Below are 19,493 nucleotides of genomic sequence, written 5' to 3' on the forward strand. Positions count from 1 at the left end.
TTTTTTTTTTTAAATTCCTTTCTGATCTCTTTCCGGCCATGTGTGATTGCAGTTTCCTCTGGGCGTCCATTTCATCAGCCCGAAATTAAGGAGCGGAGGAGAGGGGCGGCGGGCAGCCAGCGGGAGCAACCACCCTCCCCCTCCCCATCACCTCCCCCTCCCCACCCACCACCCCCCCCAACCCCGCATCCCCCATCCCACCCCACCCGGGACCTCGCTACTCCCCAGGCTGGCCGAGCACCCCTCGGCACCCCTTTGCCTCACCCCTCTCCCAACCTTGGCCCAGAGGCTGGGGTGGGGGGGACACGGAATCCGTTGCCTCAACGCAGGCACCATCAGTTTTGGGGGTGACTTTGCTTTTTTTTTTTGGCTGGGTTTTCCCCCCTCCCACGCCACCCTCTTCGCCCTCAAAGGTACCCCCCCCCCCGCCATCCTGCGGTGACCGGATGGTTTTCGTCCCCTCTGGTTCTGAACCGCAAGGCCATCGCCGCCGGCGTTGCCTATCTTCTCCCACCGCCGTTGGATGCCAACGCCAGGGCCGGATTCAGCCTCGGCGAGAAGGTCACGGAACCTCCAGCCCACCCTCTTCCTCCCCGCTGCCGCCAAGCCCGGCTCTGTACCGTGGCCGTGGTGTGGCGGAGGGGACGTCGGCCGTAGAGGAAACCCACGCCTGGGGCGAACAGAGAAAATCCCCGGGGAGGTTTCAGCTATTTGGTTCGTCCTCTCCTGCATGAGACAACCCCGGCTCTGCGGCTCCGCCGGACGATGGCCGAGCAGTGAAGATGTCCGTGGCCAGGCTCAACAGCGTCAATGGCTTTCTGGAGGACGGCAGGATGGAGGCGGGGGACATGGGCAGGATCCTCCGCTGCCTGGAGATGGGCACCGTCCTCACCTTGTTCTATCAGAAGAAGTCACAGAGGCCGGAGCGAAGGACCTTCCAGGTGAAGTTGGAGACCCGGCAGATCATCTGGAGCCGGACGCCCGAGAAGGTGGAAGGGGACAGTGAGTATCGGTGGCAGTGGCGCTGTGGGCTGGGGATGTGCTGGTGGGGTGTCTGGCCATGGTGGGGTGCCTGGCCGTGGGGTGCCTGGCTGTGGTGGGATGTCCTACTGTGTTGGGGTGCCTGCCTGTGGGGTGCCTGGCTGTGGTGGGATGTCCTACCGTGGTGGGGTGCCTGGCTGTGGGGTGCCTGGCTGTGGTGGGATGTCCTATCGTGGTGGGGTGACTGGTTGTGGGGTGCCTGGCCATAGTGGGATGTCCAGCTGCAGTGGGGTGACTGGTTATGGGGTGCCCAGCCATCATGGGGTGCCTGGCAGTGGGGTGCCTGGCCATGGTGGGGTGCTCTACTATGGTGAGATGCCTGACTGCAGTGGTATGTCCAGCCACAGTGGGGTGGCTGGCTGTGGTAGGGTGCCTGCTGTAGTGGGGTGCCTAGACATAGTGGGGTGCCTGGCCACGATGGAGTGCCCAGCCATGGTGGGGTGCCTGCCACAGTTGGACGCCTGGCCTTGGTGGGATGCCTGGCCGTGATGAGGTGTCTGGTTGTGGTAGGGTGCCTGGCTGTGGTGGAGTACCTGGAAATAGTAGGGTGACTGTCCACAGTGGGGTGCCTGGCTGCAGTGGGGTGCCGGGCCGCAGTGGGATGTCTGGCCATGGTGGGTAGCCTGGTCATAGTGGGGTTCTGGCCATGTTTGGGTGCCCTACCTCAGTGGGGTTTCTGACCATGGTGGGGTGCCTGGATGCAATGGGGTGCCCTGCCACAGTGGGATGCCCAGCCATGGTGGGATGCCCTACTGTGGTGGGGTGCCTGACCGTGGTGGGATGCCCAGAGACACAAATGCAGGAGCTGCTGGGATGAGCAACCCTCACCTCCCCTCCAACCCAGCTCACGTGGTCCATAAGTTGCCGTGGGGCTCAAACTGCTGCCATGCCATCCCTGGGGTTTTATACCCTCCCTGGCAAGGAGGTAAAGGAGCCAGCCACCACCTTGCCTACTCACGGTGCTTTTAACCCTAAAAATGCAGTGCTCAGGCTTCCAGGGCAGGCAGCAGCATGGAGTGAAACATGGTGGTGGCCCCATGCAGCCCAGAAAGTACTTGGCCAGGTGGGCTCTGACCCACATGCATTAATGACGTCAATGCAAAGTTTGGACTGGTGGCATTGGCGTCCGGCACAGGAGATGCTCCCGCTGGAGCATCCATAAAAATCACCCTTACTGGTGGATTCACTGGTGGCTAGTAGGCTGTTGGGGCATAGTCCCACCACCAGGCATCAGTGGGGCTCCATGCCTTGGTGCTCATTACCTGGTTGTTCGTTACCTCAAGGCTTGTACCTCCTCTTTAACTGAGCTAAAAAGAGCCAGTGGATGAAAACACGGGGTTGGGGTGGCATGGAATTATACCATCACTTCATCCCACATCCCCCTGTGGGGAGGAACCCAGTTTTGGGGGGTCTTCTCACCCAGATGATGGCAAAGCCTACCCTGGGAGGTTTGGGAGGTGACAGCTGCCTTTTCCCTAGGAGGGCTCAGGGGGTATCCTTAAAATTACCCAATTACCCATCTCAAAATCACCACCCATCGCTAATTTTGCATGAGGTGGAGCAAAATCCCCAGGAGGATTCATGTTTTGCTTGGAGGGGCCGACTCTGAGCCAGGCTGCCAGCCATAGAGAGGTTTGAGCCGGGAAGAAGGGTGGCACCTGGAGATAAACATCGGCACGAGCAGGATCCATGCCTGTCCGGACCTGCTGGGCGAGGGAGATGAACTCACCACCAGCCCTTGGGGGGGAACAGATTTGTGGGAGGAGGAGGAGGAGGAGGGATAAGCGAGGGGAGGAAAGGCACCCATTTTTGGAGAAGTGGTTTTGGTCCTCACAGGGAAGAGCTCATTCTCCACTCACTGAAATAATGCATTTCTGGCTCCTTAGTTTTCTTTGGGAGCACCATGTGCCACCGTGTCAGGCTCCCGATGCCCTGCCTCAGTTTCCCCACCAGTGCCTTGGAATCTGGCTTCTGCCATGTGACTGCCCAAAACCCCCCAATGGGAATGAGTGGGCATCCTCCGAGGCCATCCAGAAGGGGGGCGGGGGGGAAGGAAAAACCCTCTGGAAATGGTACAATCCTGCCACCCAATCCCACCGCTTGCTTTCCTCAGTCCAGAGTGGGAGCAATCCCTGTCTTGGTGCTGAGCTGGAGCATCTTCACCCCCCTGGTCCAGCCCTGCTCCGTGCTCACACATCCTCCCGCTCACTGTGATGTTATGGAAGCACCAGGATCTCCTATTCATCCCTGGGGTCTCGGTCCCACCCTGCGCCCGACCTCACGCCTGCCCGGGCCATTTTAAATCCCCCCCTTCAACCAGGCAACCCGCTTGCAGAGGGATTAGGAGGGACGACCAACAGCGCTGATGTCTCTGTTACGGGCTGGCAGGGCCAGGACGCAGATCCTGGCTCTCCCCTAGACACCCCACACCATGCAGGCTAATTACACACTTCGTTAAGCAGCCGATGGACACGTGTCCAAGCTGATGGGGTCGCCTGTAGCATCACTTCCAAAATTAACCTCATCCTGGAGGGTTTTCCAGCTCATTGCCCTCGGCAGACCCCGGTCCCAAGTGCAAGGATGAAATCTAGCAGAAAACAGCCCAAAAGGGATCTTTGCAAGAAATTAAAAGAAATAGGGGTGCAGGGAGTTTGGCAAACCCAAAAGCATTTCAGAGGAGTGCTTTGCCACAACGACAGCTAATTGGGATCACACCTCCAGCCCTCGCTAACCCCAAATAATTAGAAATAGGACCGTTTGAGGAGGAGAAAATCCAAATGGGGTTTAACACTGCCAGACCAGGAGGAAATCTTTTATTTCAGGTTTTAAATCAGCTTCACAACACCACAGGGAGCCCTGAGGGATGCGGTCACCCAATCCCCCCCCTGTATAGGAGGATCTGAGCTGCCACATGTCCTGCAAGAAGGGATGACTGAGGCAAAAAGGAGGTGACATGGCTCGTGCCACTGCAGCGCTGCCCAGGCCAGTGGGATTTCCCAGCACAACCATTCCCTCCAGCTGCTTTGCTTTGCTTTTCTCCTAACGCATTAAGAAAACTCCCAGGCTCTCAGCATCCCTAAAAGCCACCAGGCAGAACCTGGTCCTACACCATCTTCCCACCATTTAAAAATCTTCTTTGCACCACGCTGCTTGCTTTGCATTAGAAGAGAAAAGGGATTTTCGCAGCTGGAACCGACTTCCAGAGTGTTTTAATCGCCCGGGACCCCTGAGACAATGCGGGGAGGAGTTTGGAGACATAGTTCTGACATGATCGCTGCAAATCCGCTGCAGATGTGGTTTCCAGGAAGCCGCCGGCTTCGTTGCATTGTGCAGCCCCGCGCCGCTCCCTCTTCCCTTGGCTCTTCATGGGGCCGGGCTGTTTGCCCTGTGGAGGACTTGGGAGTACCGGTGGATGAAAAACTGGACATGAGCCGGCAATGTGCGCTCACAGCCCAGAAAACCAACCATAACCTGGGCTGCATCCACTGCAGTGTGGCCAGCAGGTCCAGGGAGGGGATTCTCCCCCTCTACTCTGCTCTGGTGAGACCCCCCTGGAGGACCACATCCAGCTCTGGGGTCCCCAGTACAAGACAGACATGGACCTGTTGGAGCGGGTCCAGAGGAGGGACATGGAAATGGTCCGAGGGCTGGGACACCTCTGCTATGGAGAAAGACAGATTTGGGGTTGTTCAGCCTGGAGAAGAGAAGGCTCCGGGCAGACCTTCTTGCGGCCTTTCAATACTTAAAGGGAGTTTTGTAAGAAAGATGGGGACAGACTTTTTAATATGGACCGTAGCAATAGGACAAGGGGTAATGGTTTTAAACTCAAAGAGGGGAGATTCAGACTTAGTATAAGAAAGAAATTTGTTGCGGTGAGGGTGGTGAAACACTGGACCAGGTTTGCCCAGAGAGGTGGTCGATGCCCCATCGCTGGAAACATTCCAGGTCAGGTTGGATGAGGCTTTGAGCAACCTGATCTAGTTGAAGATGTCCCTGATCATTGCAGGGGGATTGAACTGGATGACCTTTAAAGGTCCCTTCCAACCCAAACTATTCTATGATTCTATGATTATTGGCAGTGCCCAGAGATCGGGTCCGAGGCTGGATCCCAGAGGTGTTGAACTGGGGGGATGGCTGCATTGCAGCTTCTTGGTGGAGCCTAGTTAGCCACTGGCTTCTTGCCCCTCTCTGGTGCCCTGTGGATGGGCAGCTTTGGGGATGAGCAGCTGTTTTTTAACCTATAAACCCATTTTTACCCCCAAATATCTGCCTGTTTTTACCAAAGAGGGTTTGCTCTGAGACGTGGGGACTGCACAGAGACAGCAACGGGGTTTCATTTCTTGAGATCTAGTCCCAAAACAAAGCACATGCAGGGGTGCAGACCTCCTGTGTGTCACTTGTGCTAAAATCCCACCCCGATCCGTGAAATTTGGCTTGCGGTCCTCCAGCGAGAGAAGGCTGGATAAAGCCTCCAGTGTTTTCTGAAGCTTTTCCGCCAAGAAAAACTATTCTGCACCTCTTTTCTTGCTTAATCAGCCCGATTTCTCCCCCATCCCTTATTCCTCCCCGCATTCGGCTTTTTTTTCCCCGCTTTGGATTAGGCTGATGATTTCCATCAAGGCACCGGCACGCCTGCACCCTTCCCCACTGCCGCATCGGAAACGCAGCCGGGCTGGAAATTCTCCGGGAAATGACCGATTTCCTCGGCAGGACAATATCCCGACGTGGAGGTCCAGCTGCCCTCGGCCCTACAAAGCCCTTTCCCATGCCAGCGGCTCAGCCCCAGAGTGCAAAGCTGCCTGGGGCGGGTGATACTTGGGGGTGATACTTGTGGTATCGAGAACAATTTTGGGTGTTATTACTAATATCATCATATTATTATTCTGCTCCTGGTGGGATGAGTCCACTCAGCAAAACCAGGGGTTGGAAATCTCTCCCGGCAGCATAGCCGTGAGGAAGACCGCGGTCCGGAAACCCAGCCCTCCCGCCGCCAGCTGGGCTTTATATAGCGAGATAATGAGAGAGCAGCACAGCAGGAAAGAAACGCCCTGTGGTCCGGACTGCCGGGGCTCCAAATTGCCACCTTTGGGCAGATGTCTTCAATTAAAAGATGAGCTCAGCCTAACCCCGAGCAGGGTCTGTCTTGGGGAGGAGAAGGCAGGGGAGAGGTGGCTGGAGATGCGCTGGTTGGGATGGGGCAGGCTAAGCCTAGAGGACACGTGGCACCCAAAAAGCAAGGAAGCCAGTGGGCAGCACCGTCAGGACGCCACATTCTGGGGATGCGAGTTCCTGGAGGACACACGGGAGTGGGGTGCCATCACACACCTGGAGGCAGTGCTGCAGGGACACCCTGTCCTGGGGACATGGTTCCCTGGAGGACACATGGCCACAGCACCCACAATACCATCACACACCCATGGGCAGTGTCGTGGGGATGCCCCATCCTGGAGACAAGGCTCCCCAGAGCCACATGGTCTCCTGGCGGTCCCACCTCCTGCATCTTCCCCAAGCCCCACACATGGCTCCATCGTGGCAGGGTGTCAGAGGAAAGTCCCATGTTCCTCTCTTCCCGCAGTCGATATTCGGGAGATCAAGGAGATCCGCCTGGGGAAGAACTCACGGGACTTCGAGCGCTACCCTGAGGACGCTCGCAAGCTCGACTTCACCATGTGCTTCATCATCCTCTACGGGATGGACTTCAGGCTGCGGACACTCAGTGTGGCTGGTGCGTGGGCTCCCTCTCCACTCCATCCTGGCCACCCTTGGGCTCTCACCCCCTCCCCAGCATCCCATCTCCCCTATCCCAACCTCACCACCCTCCTCTCCCTCCTCCAGCTTTCTGCGAGGAGGACATCAACCTGTGGATAACGGGCCTCAACTGGCTGGTGGCAGACACCCAAAAAGCCCAGACCCCGCTGCAGATTGAGAGGTGAGGAAGGACCAGCAGGTCACATTTCTGGTCCCCATCTGGGGGGACTAAACCCTCACCGTCTGTCCATCCCTTCTTCCCAGGTGGCTGCGGAAACAGTTTGATGGGATGGACCGGTCGCGGGAAGGCAGGTGAGCACCAGCACAGCCCCATGCCAGGAAGCAGCCGGTGGGTTCAGCTGGACAGGGCTGTATACCCCCATTTGCACCCCAAATCTGGAGGCTGAACCAGGCTGGGGGTGAGGTTTTGGGGGCAAGGTAGTACCAGGTTATCTGGGGTGCTCTAAGGCATCAAAAATCAGACTCGAGTGCAGGTGCTGTGAGGACCGTGGGGAACCCGATGCCCCCATGCCTGCTGCTGCATTTCCACCAGCGCCAGGAGGGGCTGGGCCATTAGTGCAGCCCCTAAATATCTCCCCAAGACAGGCAAAACCCCAAATCAAATGAATTTGGACTTAAATGATTATGGGGATGGGCATCATCTCCAGATGGGATGATGGCTCAGAGCCCCTGACTGGTTCTTGTATGTGCTCCCACTCCCCGACCCTCTGCTCATCGTCATGCCAGACCCCAGGTAATTAGGGGTCCTGTGCCACTGCGGGGGTCCACAGTGCGGTAGGGTTACAGCCCCATGCCAGAGACCACGCTGGCACCAGGATTTGGGCTGGGACCCTTGGCAGTGTCGGGAGCTGAGACCCATCCAGGGGTTATCCATCCTCTGTGGGGTCTGGCCAGTGCCCTGACACCGTCTTGCCCTCCTGCAGCATCACGGTGAAGGACCTGAAGGCCATGCTGCCCCAGGTGAACTACCGCGTCCCCAACATGAGGTTCCTGAGGGACAAGCTCGTGGTAAGGACCCACTGGCCACCCCAGCTATGCAAGGAGATGGTCTTCGAGCCCCCACAGCCAGACCGGAGCTGGCCCCGGTCAGGTGGCCCCACTCTCATGCAGCACCATCTCCCACAGGAGGTGGAAGCCAGGAATGAGATGACTTTCTCCCACTTCATCCAGTTCTACAAAAACCTGATGTTTGATGCACAGAAGTCGGTAAGAGCCACGGCTTGTCCTCCCAAGCATCTCCCGCCCGGTGTGGCATGTCCCCCACCAGCTAAGCCTGGTCCCCTCCTTTGCCTTGCAGGTCATCGAGCAGCTGGAGCTCTCCTTCCCATTGCGGTGAGTACCCCGGAGCCCCGCGGCTCCCATCCCGGCCAAGCTGCCAAGGGTCGGATCCATCGGGTGGGCAACGCAGCCGGGCTGCGGGGCAGAGCAGGGGATAGGAGCTGGGATGGGAGAAGGGATAGGAGCGGGGATGGGAGCAGGGATGGGAGTAGGGATGCGAGAGGGGATGGGAAAGGGGGTGGGAGAGGGATAGGAAAAGGGATGGGAGCAGGGATGGAACGAGGGATTGGAGAGGGGATGGGAGCAGGGATGGGAGCGGGGATAAGAGCGTGGATGGGAGCAGGGGCTGAGAGCAGAGACAGGAACAGGGATGGGAGCAGGGATGAGCAGAGATGGGAGTGGGGATGAGAGCAGGGATGAGCAGGCATGGGAGCAGGGATGGGAGAGGGGATAGGAGCAGGAATGGGAGTGGGAATGGGAGCGGGAATGGGAGAGGAGATGGGAGCAGGGATGAGCAGAGGTGGGAGTGGAGGTGGGAGCAGGGATGGGTGGCAGGGATGTAGGGGCATGTCACCCTGCCCTCCTTCCCGTATCCAAGGGCAATGTTGCACACTCCGGCTGTGTGCCCACCTCTCCCAGGTCACAGGGTGACACTGGCAGTGTTTGCTCTAGCAGCACCCAACAGCTTGACGTTCCCCTTGCACCCCCGTGGCCTGCATTTTCCACAAGCCCCTTGCCAGCTGGCAAGGAATAGGGCAGGAATGGGGGCATAGGGAGGCTGAGCTGTAGGTGGACGCTGGCGGCCTTGACTCCCATGGGGTCTACCCCAACTCCTGCTCCTGGTCCTCACTGATGGCCGCTCCGTGTCCCAGGAACGTGGACCGCCCCGAGCTGTGCCAAGTCTCCCTCTACGACTTCCAGAAGTTCCTGCTGCATGACCAGAAGGTGGGTGCTCTTAGAGACCCCTGCGGCATCCTTCTCAGCCCCAACCTAGGGGACCTCCATGGGATTCCCCAGCCTGGTTATCCCCATAACAACAGCCATGTTTACACCCCAGGAATCCTGGGCCAGCGATGTGGGCATGGTGCGGGACTACATGTGCACCTACCTCAAGGAAGGCTCCAGCGAGGCGGTGGACCCCTCCTTCCAGCTGGATGAGGTGGGTGGCCCCTCACAGCACCCACCCAGGGGTGTCTCTCCAGCCCCATCAGGCTCTGACCTCTCTGCTTTCCTCCCAGTTCCTCACGTACCTCTTCTCCAAGGAGAATATGGTGATGGATGCCAAGTATGAGCACGTGGTGCCTGAGGAGATGAACCACCCCCTGTCCCAGTACTGGATCTCCTCTTCCCACAACACGTAAGGACAGGGTGGGCTCTACCTGGGGACCTTCGTGAGCATCCCATCACCCCAGCTGGGGCAGCACTGGCTGCTGATGGTCCCTCTCTCTCTGCAGGTACCTGACAGGGGACCAGTTCTCCAGCGAGTCCTCCCTGGAGGCATACGCCCGCTGCCTGCGCATGGGCTGCCGCTGCATCGAGCGTGAGTCCCCACAGCACTTCGCAGAGATGCTGAGCCCCCCCCAGCACCTTGGGTCACATCAGACAGACCGTCCCCTGCACCCATCCCACGGCACTGGGGTGGGGGGTCTTCCATCCCCTTTGGGGGCTCCAAAACATGGTCCCCAGTGCACAGTCGGTGACCAGCATGTGTTAACCAAGGTGTCTCCCCCCTCAGTGGACTGCTGGGATGGCCCAGATGATCTCCCCATCATCTACCATGGCCACACGCTCACCTCCAAGATCAAGTTCCTGGATGTGCTGCACACCATCAAAGAGCATGCGTTCGTCACCTCTGAGTAAGCCCCAGCCCCCCAGTGACACCCCAGTTCTGGGCCGGGCAAGCAACGTCTCCTTCACCTTCGTCCGAAGCCACCATTCCCACCTGCTTCCTCCAGGTTCCCCATCATCCTCTCTATCGAAGACCACTGCAGCATTGTCCAGCAGAGGAACATGGCCTCCCACTTCAAGAAGGTCTTTGGGGACATGCTGCTCACCAAGCCAGTGGACATCAATGCCGATGAGTTGCCCTCACCCACCCAGCTCAAGAAGAAGATCCTAATTAAGGTGTGGACAAGGACTGTTTTGGGCTGGGAGGGATGGTGATTCTCTCAAATCTTGGGACTCAAGAGTGATATCCCTCTGTGCACAAGTAGGACATCTCTCCAATATTCTTCTGCAAGAGACGGTCAAGGGGAACAGGGGGTGGTGGAAAGGGACCTGCAGAAGCCTGAGCATGGCCTGAGGGCTGGGAGCTCAGTGTGATGGGGACACCGTGCCCACCACTGAGCTCCCCTCCCTGGGCTGTCCCCAGCACAAGAAGCTGGTCGAAGGGAACCTGTATGAGGAGGTCTCCACCGCCAGTTACTCGGAGAATGACATCAGCAACTCCATCAAGAACGGCATCCTCTACCTTGAAGACCCCATTGACCACGTAAGAGTCTCCCTGCCGATGGCAGCCAGGTGCCGAGCAGGGCCTGTCAGATGGGGATGAGCATTGAGTTTGGGTTGAGCATGGGGCATGGGCTCACTAGACCATTGCAATGCTGTGGGGGGCGGGAGGGGGCAGAAACAGGCATCCCAAAGCCCTGTCCATCCATGCCATCATCCTCCCCACACCACTGATGCTCTTCCTCCCTCCCAGACCTGGAGCCCCCATTATTTTGTCCTGACGAGCAACAAGATCTACTACTCAGAGGAGACATCCCGCTACCAGTTCAATGAGGATGAAGAGGAGGTGGAGCAGAAGGAGGTGTGTGAGGGTCAGGATGCATCCAGGGAGCAGGGGGATTTAGGGAGGACTTTGTGGGGAAGGCAAGAGAGTGGCAATGACCATTTTGGGGTGAACTTGCAGGAGTTCAACAACAACGAGCTGCACTTCACGGAGAAGTGGTTCCACGGGAAGCTGGGAGGTGGCCGCGATGGGCGACAGATTGCCGAGAAGCTGCTGCATGAGTACTGCACCGAGACGGGCGGCAAAGACGGCACCTTCCTGGTGCGCGAAAGCGAGACCTTCGTGGGTGACTACACCCTCTCCTTCTGGTAGGAGCCCCAGCGGGGAGACAGGATCCCACCCTTCCTGAGCCGGTCTGGGCATCCCACCAGGGATTGACCCTCCAGCTGATCCCTGGGCTGGTGGCGGGAATGGCTTTTTTGGGTGGGAAACGCCACATTTTTGTGCAGTATGCAGACCCCCCAAGCATGGGACAGTGGGGTCGTGGACCTGAATTGACTCACCCCTGCCTTTCCCCCACCACCATGGCAGGAGGTCCAGCCGGGTGCAGCACTGCCGGATCCACTCAAGGCAGGAGGCTGGTGCCACCAAGTTCTACCTGACAGACAACCTGGTCTTCGACAGCCTCTACAGCCTCATCTGCCACTACCGCGAGGTGCCGCTCCGCTGCAACGAGTTCGAGATGCGTCTCACCGACCCCGTCCCCCAACCCAATGCCCACGAGAGCAAAGAGTGAGGATGGTCCCCATCCCCTCGGTCCCTTGGGTCCACCAGCCTCCTCCATCCCCGGTGTCGGGTCTTGGGTGCCCCCCGGGGTGTGGAGATGCCGGTGCCAGCCCACCACCTCCATGCTCTGCCCGGCCAGGTGGTACCACGCCAGCTTGACGCGCCTGCAGGCCGAGCACATGCTGATGCGGGTCCCGCGGGACGGAGCCTTCCTAGTGCGCAAGCGCAGTGAACCCAGCTCCTACGCCATCTCCTTCCGGTGAGTGTGGACATCCCGGTTCCCGGAGGCCGGCTGGGCTCGGCCACGGTGCCCACATTGCCAGCCAAGCTGAGAACTGCCTGGCTCGTGTCTGTTGTGACCCCATCCTGGGTGGCAGGGATTTGCAATGAGTCAGCAGGGTGACATGGTGGAATGCACAATGCTGTCCAGTGATGGGAAAGCCACATCCTCAGGGCGGTCACCCCGGTGGCATCCCTGCTGGGGCAGGGCATCACCTCCTGCCCATCCCCTTCATGGAGCCAAGGTCCGGCCAGCCCTCACATATCCCCCCTGGCTCTCTTGGCCCCAGGGCAGAGGGGAAGATCAAGCACTGCCGCATCCAGCAGGAAGGTCGGCTTTTCATGCTGGGCAGCTCGGCCGAGTTTGAGAGCCTCGTGGACCTCATCAGCTACTATGAGAAGCACCCACTCTACCGCAAGATGAAGCTGCGTTACCCCATCAACGAGGAGACCCTGGAGAAGATGGGCACCACCGTGAGTGCTCCCAGTGGTGGGGATGGTGGGGACGGGGACCCAGTGCCATGGGCAACCAAACTCCATCCCCAGCTCCACCATGGTGGGAAGGTCTCCTCCAGCCTCATGGTTGAAACCCAGCCAGAGCTGGCCAAGCTCATTCTGCAGCCATTGCCCACGGTTATAGCTGCACTGTAATTCCCTTCCAACAAGTTGCAAAGGGATCTAGGTCCCTCTCAACCTCCTCTCGATCACATGTGGTAGTCCAGGTCCCACCACATCCCCTTGTAGCCCCTGCCCACATCCAGGTGACCCACTCTGGCATTTCTCCTTGCAGGAGCTGGACTATGGAGCTCTGTACGAGGTGCGGACCCCCCACTTCTACGTAGAGGCCAACAAGATGCCAATGGCCAGGGTAAGGGGCTGAGCTGGTGTTCCTGGGAGGTGGAGGGCGGTGGGACATGACAATTTGAGTGCTGGGGCTCCTGGGTGGTTCCACCCTCAGACCCGCCACATCTCCCACCACTGACCTGAGAAGTGGAGACGTTTTGCTGTGGTTTTCTGACCCCCAAATGATGCTGGAGCTGGACCCTTCCCACATCACCATCACTTGGGGACAGTCTGAGCTCCAGTGACAGCATTGTCACAGCATGGGGGGGATGGACAGGTCTGGAGAGAGTCCAGCCTGGAGCAATGACCTGACACAAGTTTGCCCCAAAAGCAAGGAAACCCCCATGGATCCCTTTGCACTGGGGAACCCCAAAAAAGCAGGTTTAGGGTCAGTTCCCAGGTTGTGCGGCATGGGGGGGATGGACAGGTCTGGAGAGAGTCCAGCCTGGAGCAATGACCTGACACAAGTTTGCCCCAAAAGCAAGGAAACCCCCATGGATCCCTTTGCACTGGGGAACCCCAAAAAAGCAGGTTTAGGGTCAGTTCCCAGGTTGTGCGGCCTCTATCCTCAGACGTTTTTGGGACAGGCTGGTCTCAGAGCTGACCCAATCTCCATCCTTTGAGGTTTTTGGGACTGGTCTGGTCTTGGAACTGACCCTGGAGGAGGCTGGACTGGAGCTCCAAGGTTCCTTCCCTGTGATCCTACAATCCCATGGTCCAGCACTGCTCTGCCTTAAAGGTCCCTTTGCAGCAGAGCAGCTCTCAGGCTAAGACCAAACATGGGAAAGCTTAGCCCAAAGGGTTTTTTTCCAGGAAGTGTGGTAATATCAGGGGACTAACCCCTTCAGTGCACCAGGAGAAACCATTGGGGGACCCAGAAGAGGAACCCGCTTTGTGCTGAACGGGGTGGTCCTACAGGACCACAGGCACCTCCAGCCCTCTTGTCCCCTCTAACACGTCTCACTGCTGGTGTGAGCAATTTGGGGGCATCATTTGGGATGTTGGACCTTCAGGAGCCCCCATGCTCCACCATGGGGGCTTGAGGAGCTGGGTTGAGTGGGGCATGCTGTCCACCAGCGTCCCCGGGTGCTGGCTGGTGACACGTGTCCCTCTACCCTGTGGTCCAGTGCACGGTGAAGGCTCTCTACGACTACAAAGCACAGCGGGAGGACGAGCTGTCGTTCTGCAAGCAGGCCATCATCCACAACGTCGACAAGCAGGACGGCGGCTGGTGAGGGCGGTTGGGTGGCCCCAGGTGGACATTGCCGTGGGTGGGAGGTGGAGGGGACACCCTGGGTTTTCCCGCGGGTCGTCCCGCGGTGGGTTTTAATTGCCTCCTTTTCTGTCCCCCCACCCCTTCTCCGACTACTCCCCTACATTGCATGCAGCATGAACACCCCTTTCCCATCCCAAATCAGTCCGCTTGCCTTGATCCTCTCACCCCTTGCAGGTGGCGGGGGGACTACGGGGGCAAGAAGCAACTGTGGTTCCCAGCCAACTACGTGGAGGAGATTGTCAGCACGCAAGCGCAGGAGCAGGATGAGGCTGTGAGTGCCATGTCCCCACGCTCCCGGGACCAAGGCCACCTGAGATGCCTCCAGCCCCATTCCAGCCCAGACCCTTATCCAGAGGCTGGAGGATGCTCCTGGTCCCACTCCAGCTTGGACCCTTTTCTGGAAGCTGGAGGATGCTCCCAGCACCATGCCAGCCCAAACCCTTATCCAGAGGCTGGGGGATGCTCAACTGCGGAGCAGAGCATGCCAAGAGGGTGGTTTTTTTCTCTGCTTTTGCTCAGACTTGGCCGATTCAGAGGGCTGGAGGGAGGCTGCCAAATGGAGCGGGCACCAGGCTCGGCCCCGCATGCCTCCCCCACCGCCCCCTCTCCCTTCCTCTCTTGCAGTCATCGGAAAACAGCCCCCTGGGGAACTTCTTGAAGGGCTTCATCGATGTGCCATCCTGCCATGTTGGTGAGTGTCCCCACCACGTCCCCGTGGTGGCTGTGGGAGCCCGCCGGGATGGCGTGCACCCCATGCTGAAGCTCAGTGCTGTGAGCTGAGGCTCCCCAAACTCATCACGCAACTGCCAGCCGGGCTTGTGCTTAGCACAATGTGCGGGGGAGCAACATGGGGCTGGGTTCGGAGGGATTTGGCTGATTTGGGGGGAATTTGGAGGAATTCAGAGGTCCAAATGATTCAGGGGACATTTACCCCTGGCTCAAAGGACAATGCATTTCAGTGTGGAAAGCTGAAACCATACATTAGAAAAAAGGGATCCTCAAAGGAGGAGGACCCCGATGACTGGTGGGGTGCCAGGAGGGGCTGGTGGGGGCCCGGGAGCGGGACTGCTGAGGTTTCGTTTGCTCCACAGAGCCATCCTTTGGGAATGTCTTCGAGTAAAGCCCCCCTCTGATGTCCTTATAGTTATCTCCAAAGACGGGAGGAGCTCCAAACCATTTGTCTTCACCATCCATTCCCAGCAGATGTCCCACGCAGCCCAGTCGCTGGATGTGGCCGCGGACACGCAGGAGGAACTCAGCGAGTGGGTGGCCAAGATCCGAGAGGCCACGCAGAACGCTGACGCCAGGGTGAGGGGCACCGGGGTACAGAGGATGGGGGTGGACGGTCCCGTCCCCCAGCAGATGGTCCCCAAAGTCTCCGAAGGAGGAGGCTGGAGGGAGACTTTCAGCTCCTGTTTTCCCTTGTGCAGATGCAAGAGGGGAAGATCATGGAGCGGAGGAAGAAGATTGCGCTGGAGCTCTCCGAGCTGGTTGTGTATTGCCGCCCAGTGCCGTTTGATGAGGACAGTAAGAGCTGGAGAAGGGGGTTGATGGGATGAGCATGGCAAGAGATGGGTTGGGGAGGAACCAAGCAGTCACAGTGGGCCGCTCCCAGGCCACCAGAGAGCCCCATGTCCTCCACTGATGGTCACCTTGGTGCTTTCAGAGATTGGCACAGACAAGGCATGCTACCGGGACATGTCCTCCTTCCCGGAGACCAAGGCGGAGAAGTATGCCAACCGCAGCAAGGGCAAGAAGTTCCTGCAGTACAACCGGCGCCAGCTCAGCCGCATCTACCCCAAAGGGCAACGCCTGGACTCCTCCAACTACGACCCGTTGCCCATGTGGATCTGTGGTAGCCAGCTCGTGGCCCTCAACTTCCAGACGCCTGGTAAATCCTGGGGTGGTTGCTGGGCTCATCCCCACAGGTCACCCCAAAATCCCCATCCCCAGTGGCTCTGCCCTGGCCCCTGTTGCTGGAGGTGGTTTGGGTGATCTCTCCAACCTTTGTCCTCATCCTGATGGGGACATGTCCATGCAATTCTTGGGTGCTTCATGCAAAACCCAGCTGCATCACTTCTGCAAACAGGGTTCAGGGCTCTTAGCAGGGGGTTTGCCAGGGCACGACCTTCTGCCCGAGGACCTCGGGGAGGTCTCTGAGCCCCATGGCTCAGAGCTGCTCCATTCCCACGGCCACAGACAAGCCAATGCAGCTGAACCAGGCGCTCTTCATGCTCGGTGGCCGCAGCGGCTACGTCCTGCAGCCTGACATCATGAGGGATGAGACTTTTGACCCCTTCGACAAGAACAGCCTGAAGATCGTGGAGCCCATTACGGTCCAGCTGCAGGCAAGTGGGCAAGGACAGCAAGTCCACCTTGAGGTGGTCACCACCAAGATGGGGACTTGCTTCTGCCTTGTTTTTGGGTCACCTGGGAGTGGTTTTTACATGTTTCAGACACATATTTGCTCCATGGAGTTTGTTACCCCATGATCTCTTGGGTTTGTTGGTCTTTCTCTGCATGCAGCATCATTTTTCTGGGGGGACAACCCCACAGTTGCACAGAGCTGAGTCTAACTTGAGTGAGAGCAAGGTGGAGGGTAAAGTAGATAAAACAAGCCCAGAAGCACCTTACTCAACCCTTGGGTAATTTCGGTGTTAGAGCACGGACAGGTTGGTTCATAGGCACCTGACTCTTGAGCACGGCATGAATCCAGCAAAAGTTTTTTAAATAATTTCATGGATACAGCTAAAATCAAGCTAAAACCAGTCAAAAATCATAAAGAAGTTGTGGTGTGGCTAATTATAGCCATGAAGCTTTTGGCAAGCCCAAACCAACTGAGCCATGGGGCTGGCTTGAGGAGTCCCTCCTTGCTGAGCATGGCCGAACCTTACCCTCCTCTTCCTCCTCTTTCTCCCACAGATCCTTGGGGCCCGGCACCTGCCCAAGAACGGGAGGAGCATTGTGTGCCCCTTCGTGGAGGTGGAGGTGTGCGGCTCCGAGTATGACAACAGCAAGAACAAGACAGACGTCGTAGGTGAGGGTCCACATGGGTGACATTCCCACCCAGCCCCAGGGACAGGTGGAGACACCGGGACAACCCTAACCGTGCCCTTTGGGGTTCTCTTGGACTTGTGGGTGATGGGGCTGGCTTTTGTGAAGAGGACAGGCATCTCCCACCAGCATGCTGGTGCCATGCCCTTGATGTCCATGCGTCTAGCCCCGCTCTGACCCTCCCCACTCTCTCCTTGCCCCATAGCTGACAACGGCTTCAACCCTGTCTGGCTCTTCAAGCAGTTCGTCTTCGACATCAACAACCCTGAGTTTGCCTTCCTCCGCTTTGTGGTGTACGAGGAGGACATGTTCAGCGACCCCAACTTCTTGGCACAAGCCACCTTCCCCGTTAAGGGCCTCAAAACAGGTACGGTCCTTCCATCCGCACCACCATCATCATCATCATCATCATCATCATCATCATCAAATCATAGAATCATAGAATGGTTTAGGTTGGAAGAGATGTTTAAAAGTCATCTAGTCCCCTGCAACCCCCCTGCAATCATTAGCACCACCATCATCATCATCATCTCCTCGAGGATCTGGCCATGGGTCTGAGCTCATGTCATGGTGTTGTGTCCAGGCTACCGGTCGGTGCCATTGAAGAACAGCTACACCGAGGACCTGGAGCTCGCCTCCCTCCTCATCCACATCGAGATCATCAACGCCAAGGCAGGTGGCCCAGGTGGCTTGGGGAACCCCGTGCCTCAGTTTCCCCAGCCAGAGCAAGGGCGAACAGCACCCTGGGGTGTCCTGTCCACCCCACCACCATCATACCCTTTTGTCGGAGCAGGAGGAAGACGAGGAGAACCTCTACTCATCCATCCAGCAACTACGGGACCGCGCCAGCGAGCTCTCCAGCCAGGTCTCCAGCTACGAGCGCACCAACGGCTGCGACTCCCGCTACCAGCAACGCCTCGACGAGCTACGGGCAGCCCAGGAGCGGCTCATGGAGCTCACCGAAGTCCGCAACCGCAAGTGAGTGTGTCCCCTCCCCGTGACTTTGGGAGGTCCCCCTTGGGAGGGTCCTTAAGGCCACCACCCTGCTCCCCACCAGGTTGATGGAGAAGAAGAAGAGGGACCGGCAGATGGTCACCAAACGCAGCTGAGCTGGATGGACACGAGCCTGCCGACCCGCTGCGGACCTCCCCTGCCACCTCCTCTCCCGCCGCAAAGGGAGGTGGGGTGGCTGGATCTGGACACCCCCCCCCCACGCCCCGGGGCTGGGTGACAGCAACGTGAGAAATTTGGGGACGAAAGGGTACTTCGGGTAGTTCTGCCTGTGATGTTTCTCTATCGGGGCGAGGCGGGAGGCGGGATGCTCTGGTGTAAAGCCCGGGTGCCTCTGGCTTCGTCCCATGTCCCCTGGAGCTCGTGGCCATGTCCCTGTCCCCGCAGGGTGGCCACTGCAGCTCCTCTTCACCCTGCATCCTCCGTGTCCCACCACCCCATGGCAGGGAGGGGGGTGATGAGCCCTGTAACCGATGGGGAAACTGAGGCATGGGTGCCCAGCCAGCACAGGATGGGGCAGGACCAGCCACCTCCATCCTGGGGACAGGACCGGCTGGCAGCAAGGCACCAGGATGGGGACGCAGGGGACACTTTGGGGGGGGGGGTAGGGGGGACATTTTGCCCCCCCGCTATAAATATCTGTATTTTCTTCTTTTATCCAGCATGTACATACGGCACAGGAGCGGGGGGTGGGGGGTGTCTGTACCAGCCACAGTATTAGGGCACAGGGGGAACCCCAAAATGTCCGGAGATGCCCTCAGCATGGGCACGAGGGAACGGGGGACCAAGTCTGGGGGTGCCCCATGGGGCCAGGGTGGCCAGTGACAGGGTGCACCGAGCAGGCACCGGGCAGACACAGGCACCAAGGTGGCCCCAGAGGGGACAGGGATGTCCCCAAGGTGACGCCAGCCTTAGCACCAAACCCTGGGAATGGGGACGGATCCTGCTGGTAAAGCCCATGGAGGTGGTGCCCAATGGGACGGTGGCTGGGGACATCTCGGGGTGTCCCCCAGGATCGGGGCGTCCCGGCGGGGGGATCTGTGTATTCTTTGTATGAAAATAAATCTATTTAGCCAATATTTATACCCCGCTGCCGTGGTCTGCTGTCCCCCGCCCCAACCCAGCTCTGCTCCCAGCGCCGATGTCCCTAGGGTGGGTGATGTCCCCAGGGTGGTGGCTCAGTGGTCCCAGATCTGGTGTGTCACTCTTGTCCCTGTGACATGTCCTGGCAGTGGCGGGGACACTCGGGAAGTGCGTGGGTCTGTGCTGCGGTGGGCAGGGCCACCTGGAGAGGGGACGTGGGACAAGGGGACATGGGACGCAGGACGTGGGGGACAGGGCACAGGGCATGGGGGACACAGGGTACAGAGGTGCGGTGACACAGGGACGATGGATACAGAGCCGTGGGGATGCAGGACACAGGGT

General features: G+C 58.6%; 1 protein-coding gene across 1 annotated transcript; it reads left to right on the forward strand.

The window, feature by feature from the left end:
• Positions 1–76: 76 nt before the first annotated feature.
• LOC104323025 (1-phosphatidylinositol 4,5-bisphosphate phosphodiesterase gamma-1) lies at positions 77–19,153 on the forward strand. The gene is made up of 32 exons (XM_069780177.1): positions 77–1,002; positions 6,617–6,766; positions 6,877–6,970; positions 7,054–7,101; positions 7,734–7,818; positions 7,936–8,016; positions 8,108–8,142; positions 8,961–9,033; positions 9,146–9,247; positions 9,327–9,445; positions 9,543–9,628; positions 9,824–9,944; positions 10,044–10,212; positions 10,460–10,579; positions 10,790–10,897; positions 11,000–11,187; positions 11,411–11,611; positions 11,745–11,864; positions 12,175–12,358; positions 12,675–12,752; positions 13,855–13,958; positions 14,178–14,274; positions 14,628–14,694; positions 15,148–15,311; positions 15,434–15,530; positions 15,670–15,894; positions 16,203–16,351; positions 16,926–17,040; positions 17,263–17,424; positions 17,641–17,729; positions 17,851–18,035; positions 18,115–19,153. The coding sequence occupies exons 1-32, from the start codon at positions 783–785 to the stop codon at positions 18,164–18,166; spliced, it is 3,888 nt and encodes a 1,295-aa protein (XP_069636278.1). The 5' UTR covers positions 77–782; the 3' UTR covers positions 18,167–19,153.
• Positions 19,154–19,493: the final 340 nt, after the last annotated feature.

The sequence above is a fragment of the Haliaeetus albicilla genome, chromosome 3 (genome assembly GCF_947461875.1).
Source record: "Haliaeetus albicilla chromosome 3, bHalAlb1.1, whole genome shotgun sequence".
Lineage (NCBI taxonomy): Eukaryota > Metazoa > Chordata > Aves > Accipitriformes > Accipitridae > Haliaeetus > Haliaeetus albicilla.

Excerpts from the sequence above, each read along its gene's own strand:
- LOC104323025 (XM_069780177.1), top strand. The coding sequence starts at position 783 with ATGTCCGTGGCCAGGCTCAACAGCGTCAATGGCTTTCTGGAGGACGGC. Across the intron at positions 12,359-12,674 it reads TGGAGAAGATGGGCACCACC|GAGCTGGACTATGGAGCTCT; the intron begins GTGAGTGCTCCC and ends TTCTCCTTGCAG. Across the intron at positions 14,695-15,147 it reads TGTGCCATCCTGCCATGTTG|TTATCTCCAAAGACGGGAGG; the intron begins GTGAGTGTCCCC and ends ATGTCCTTATAG.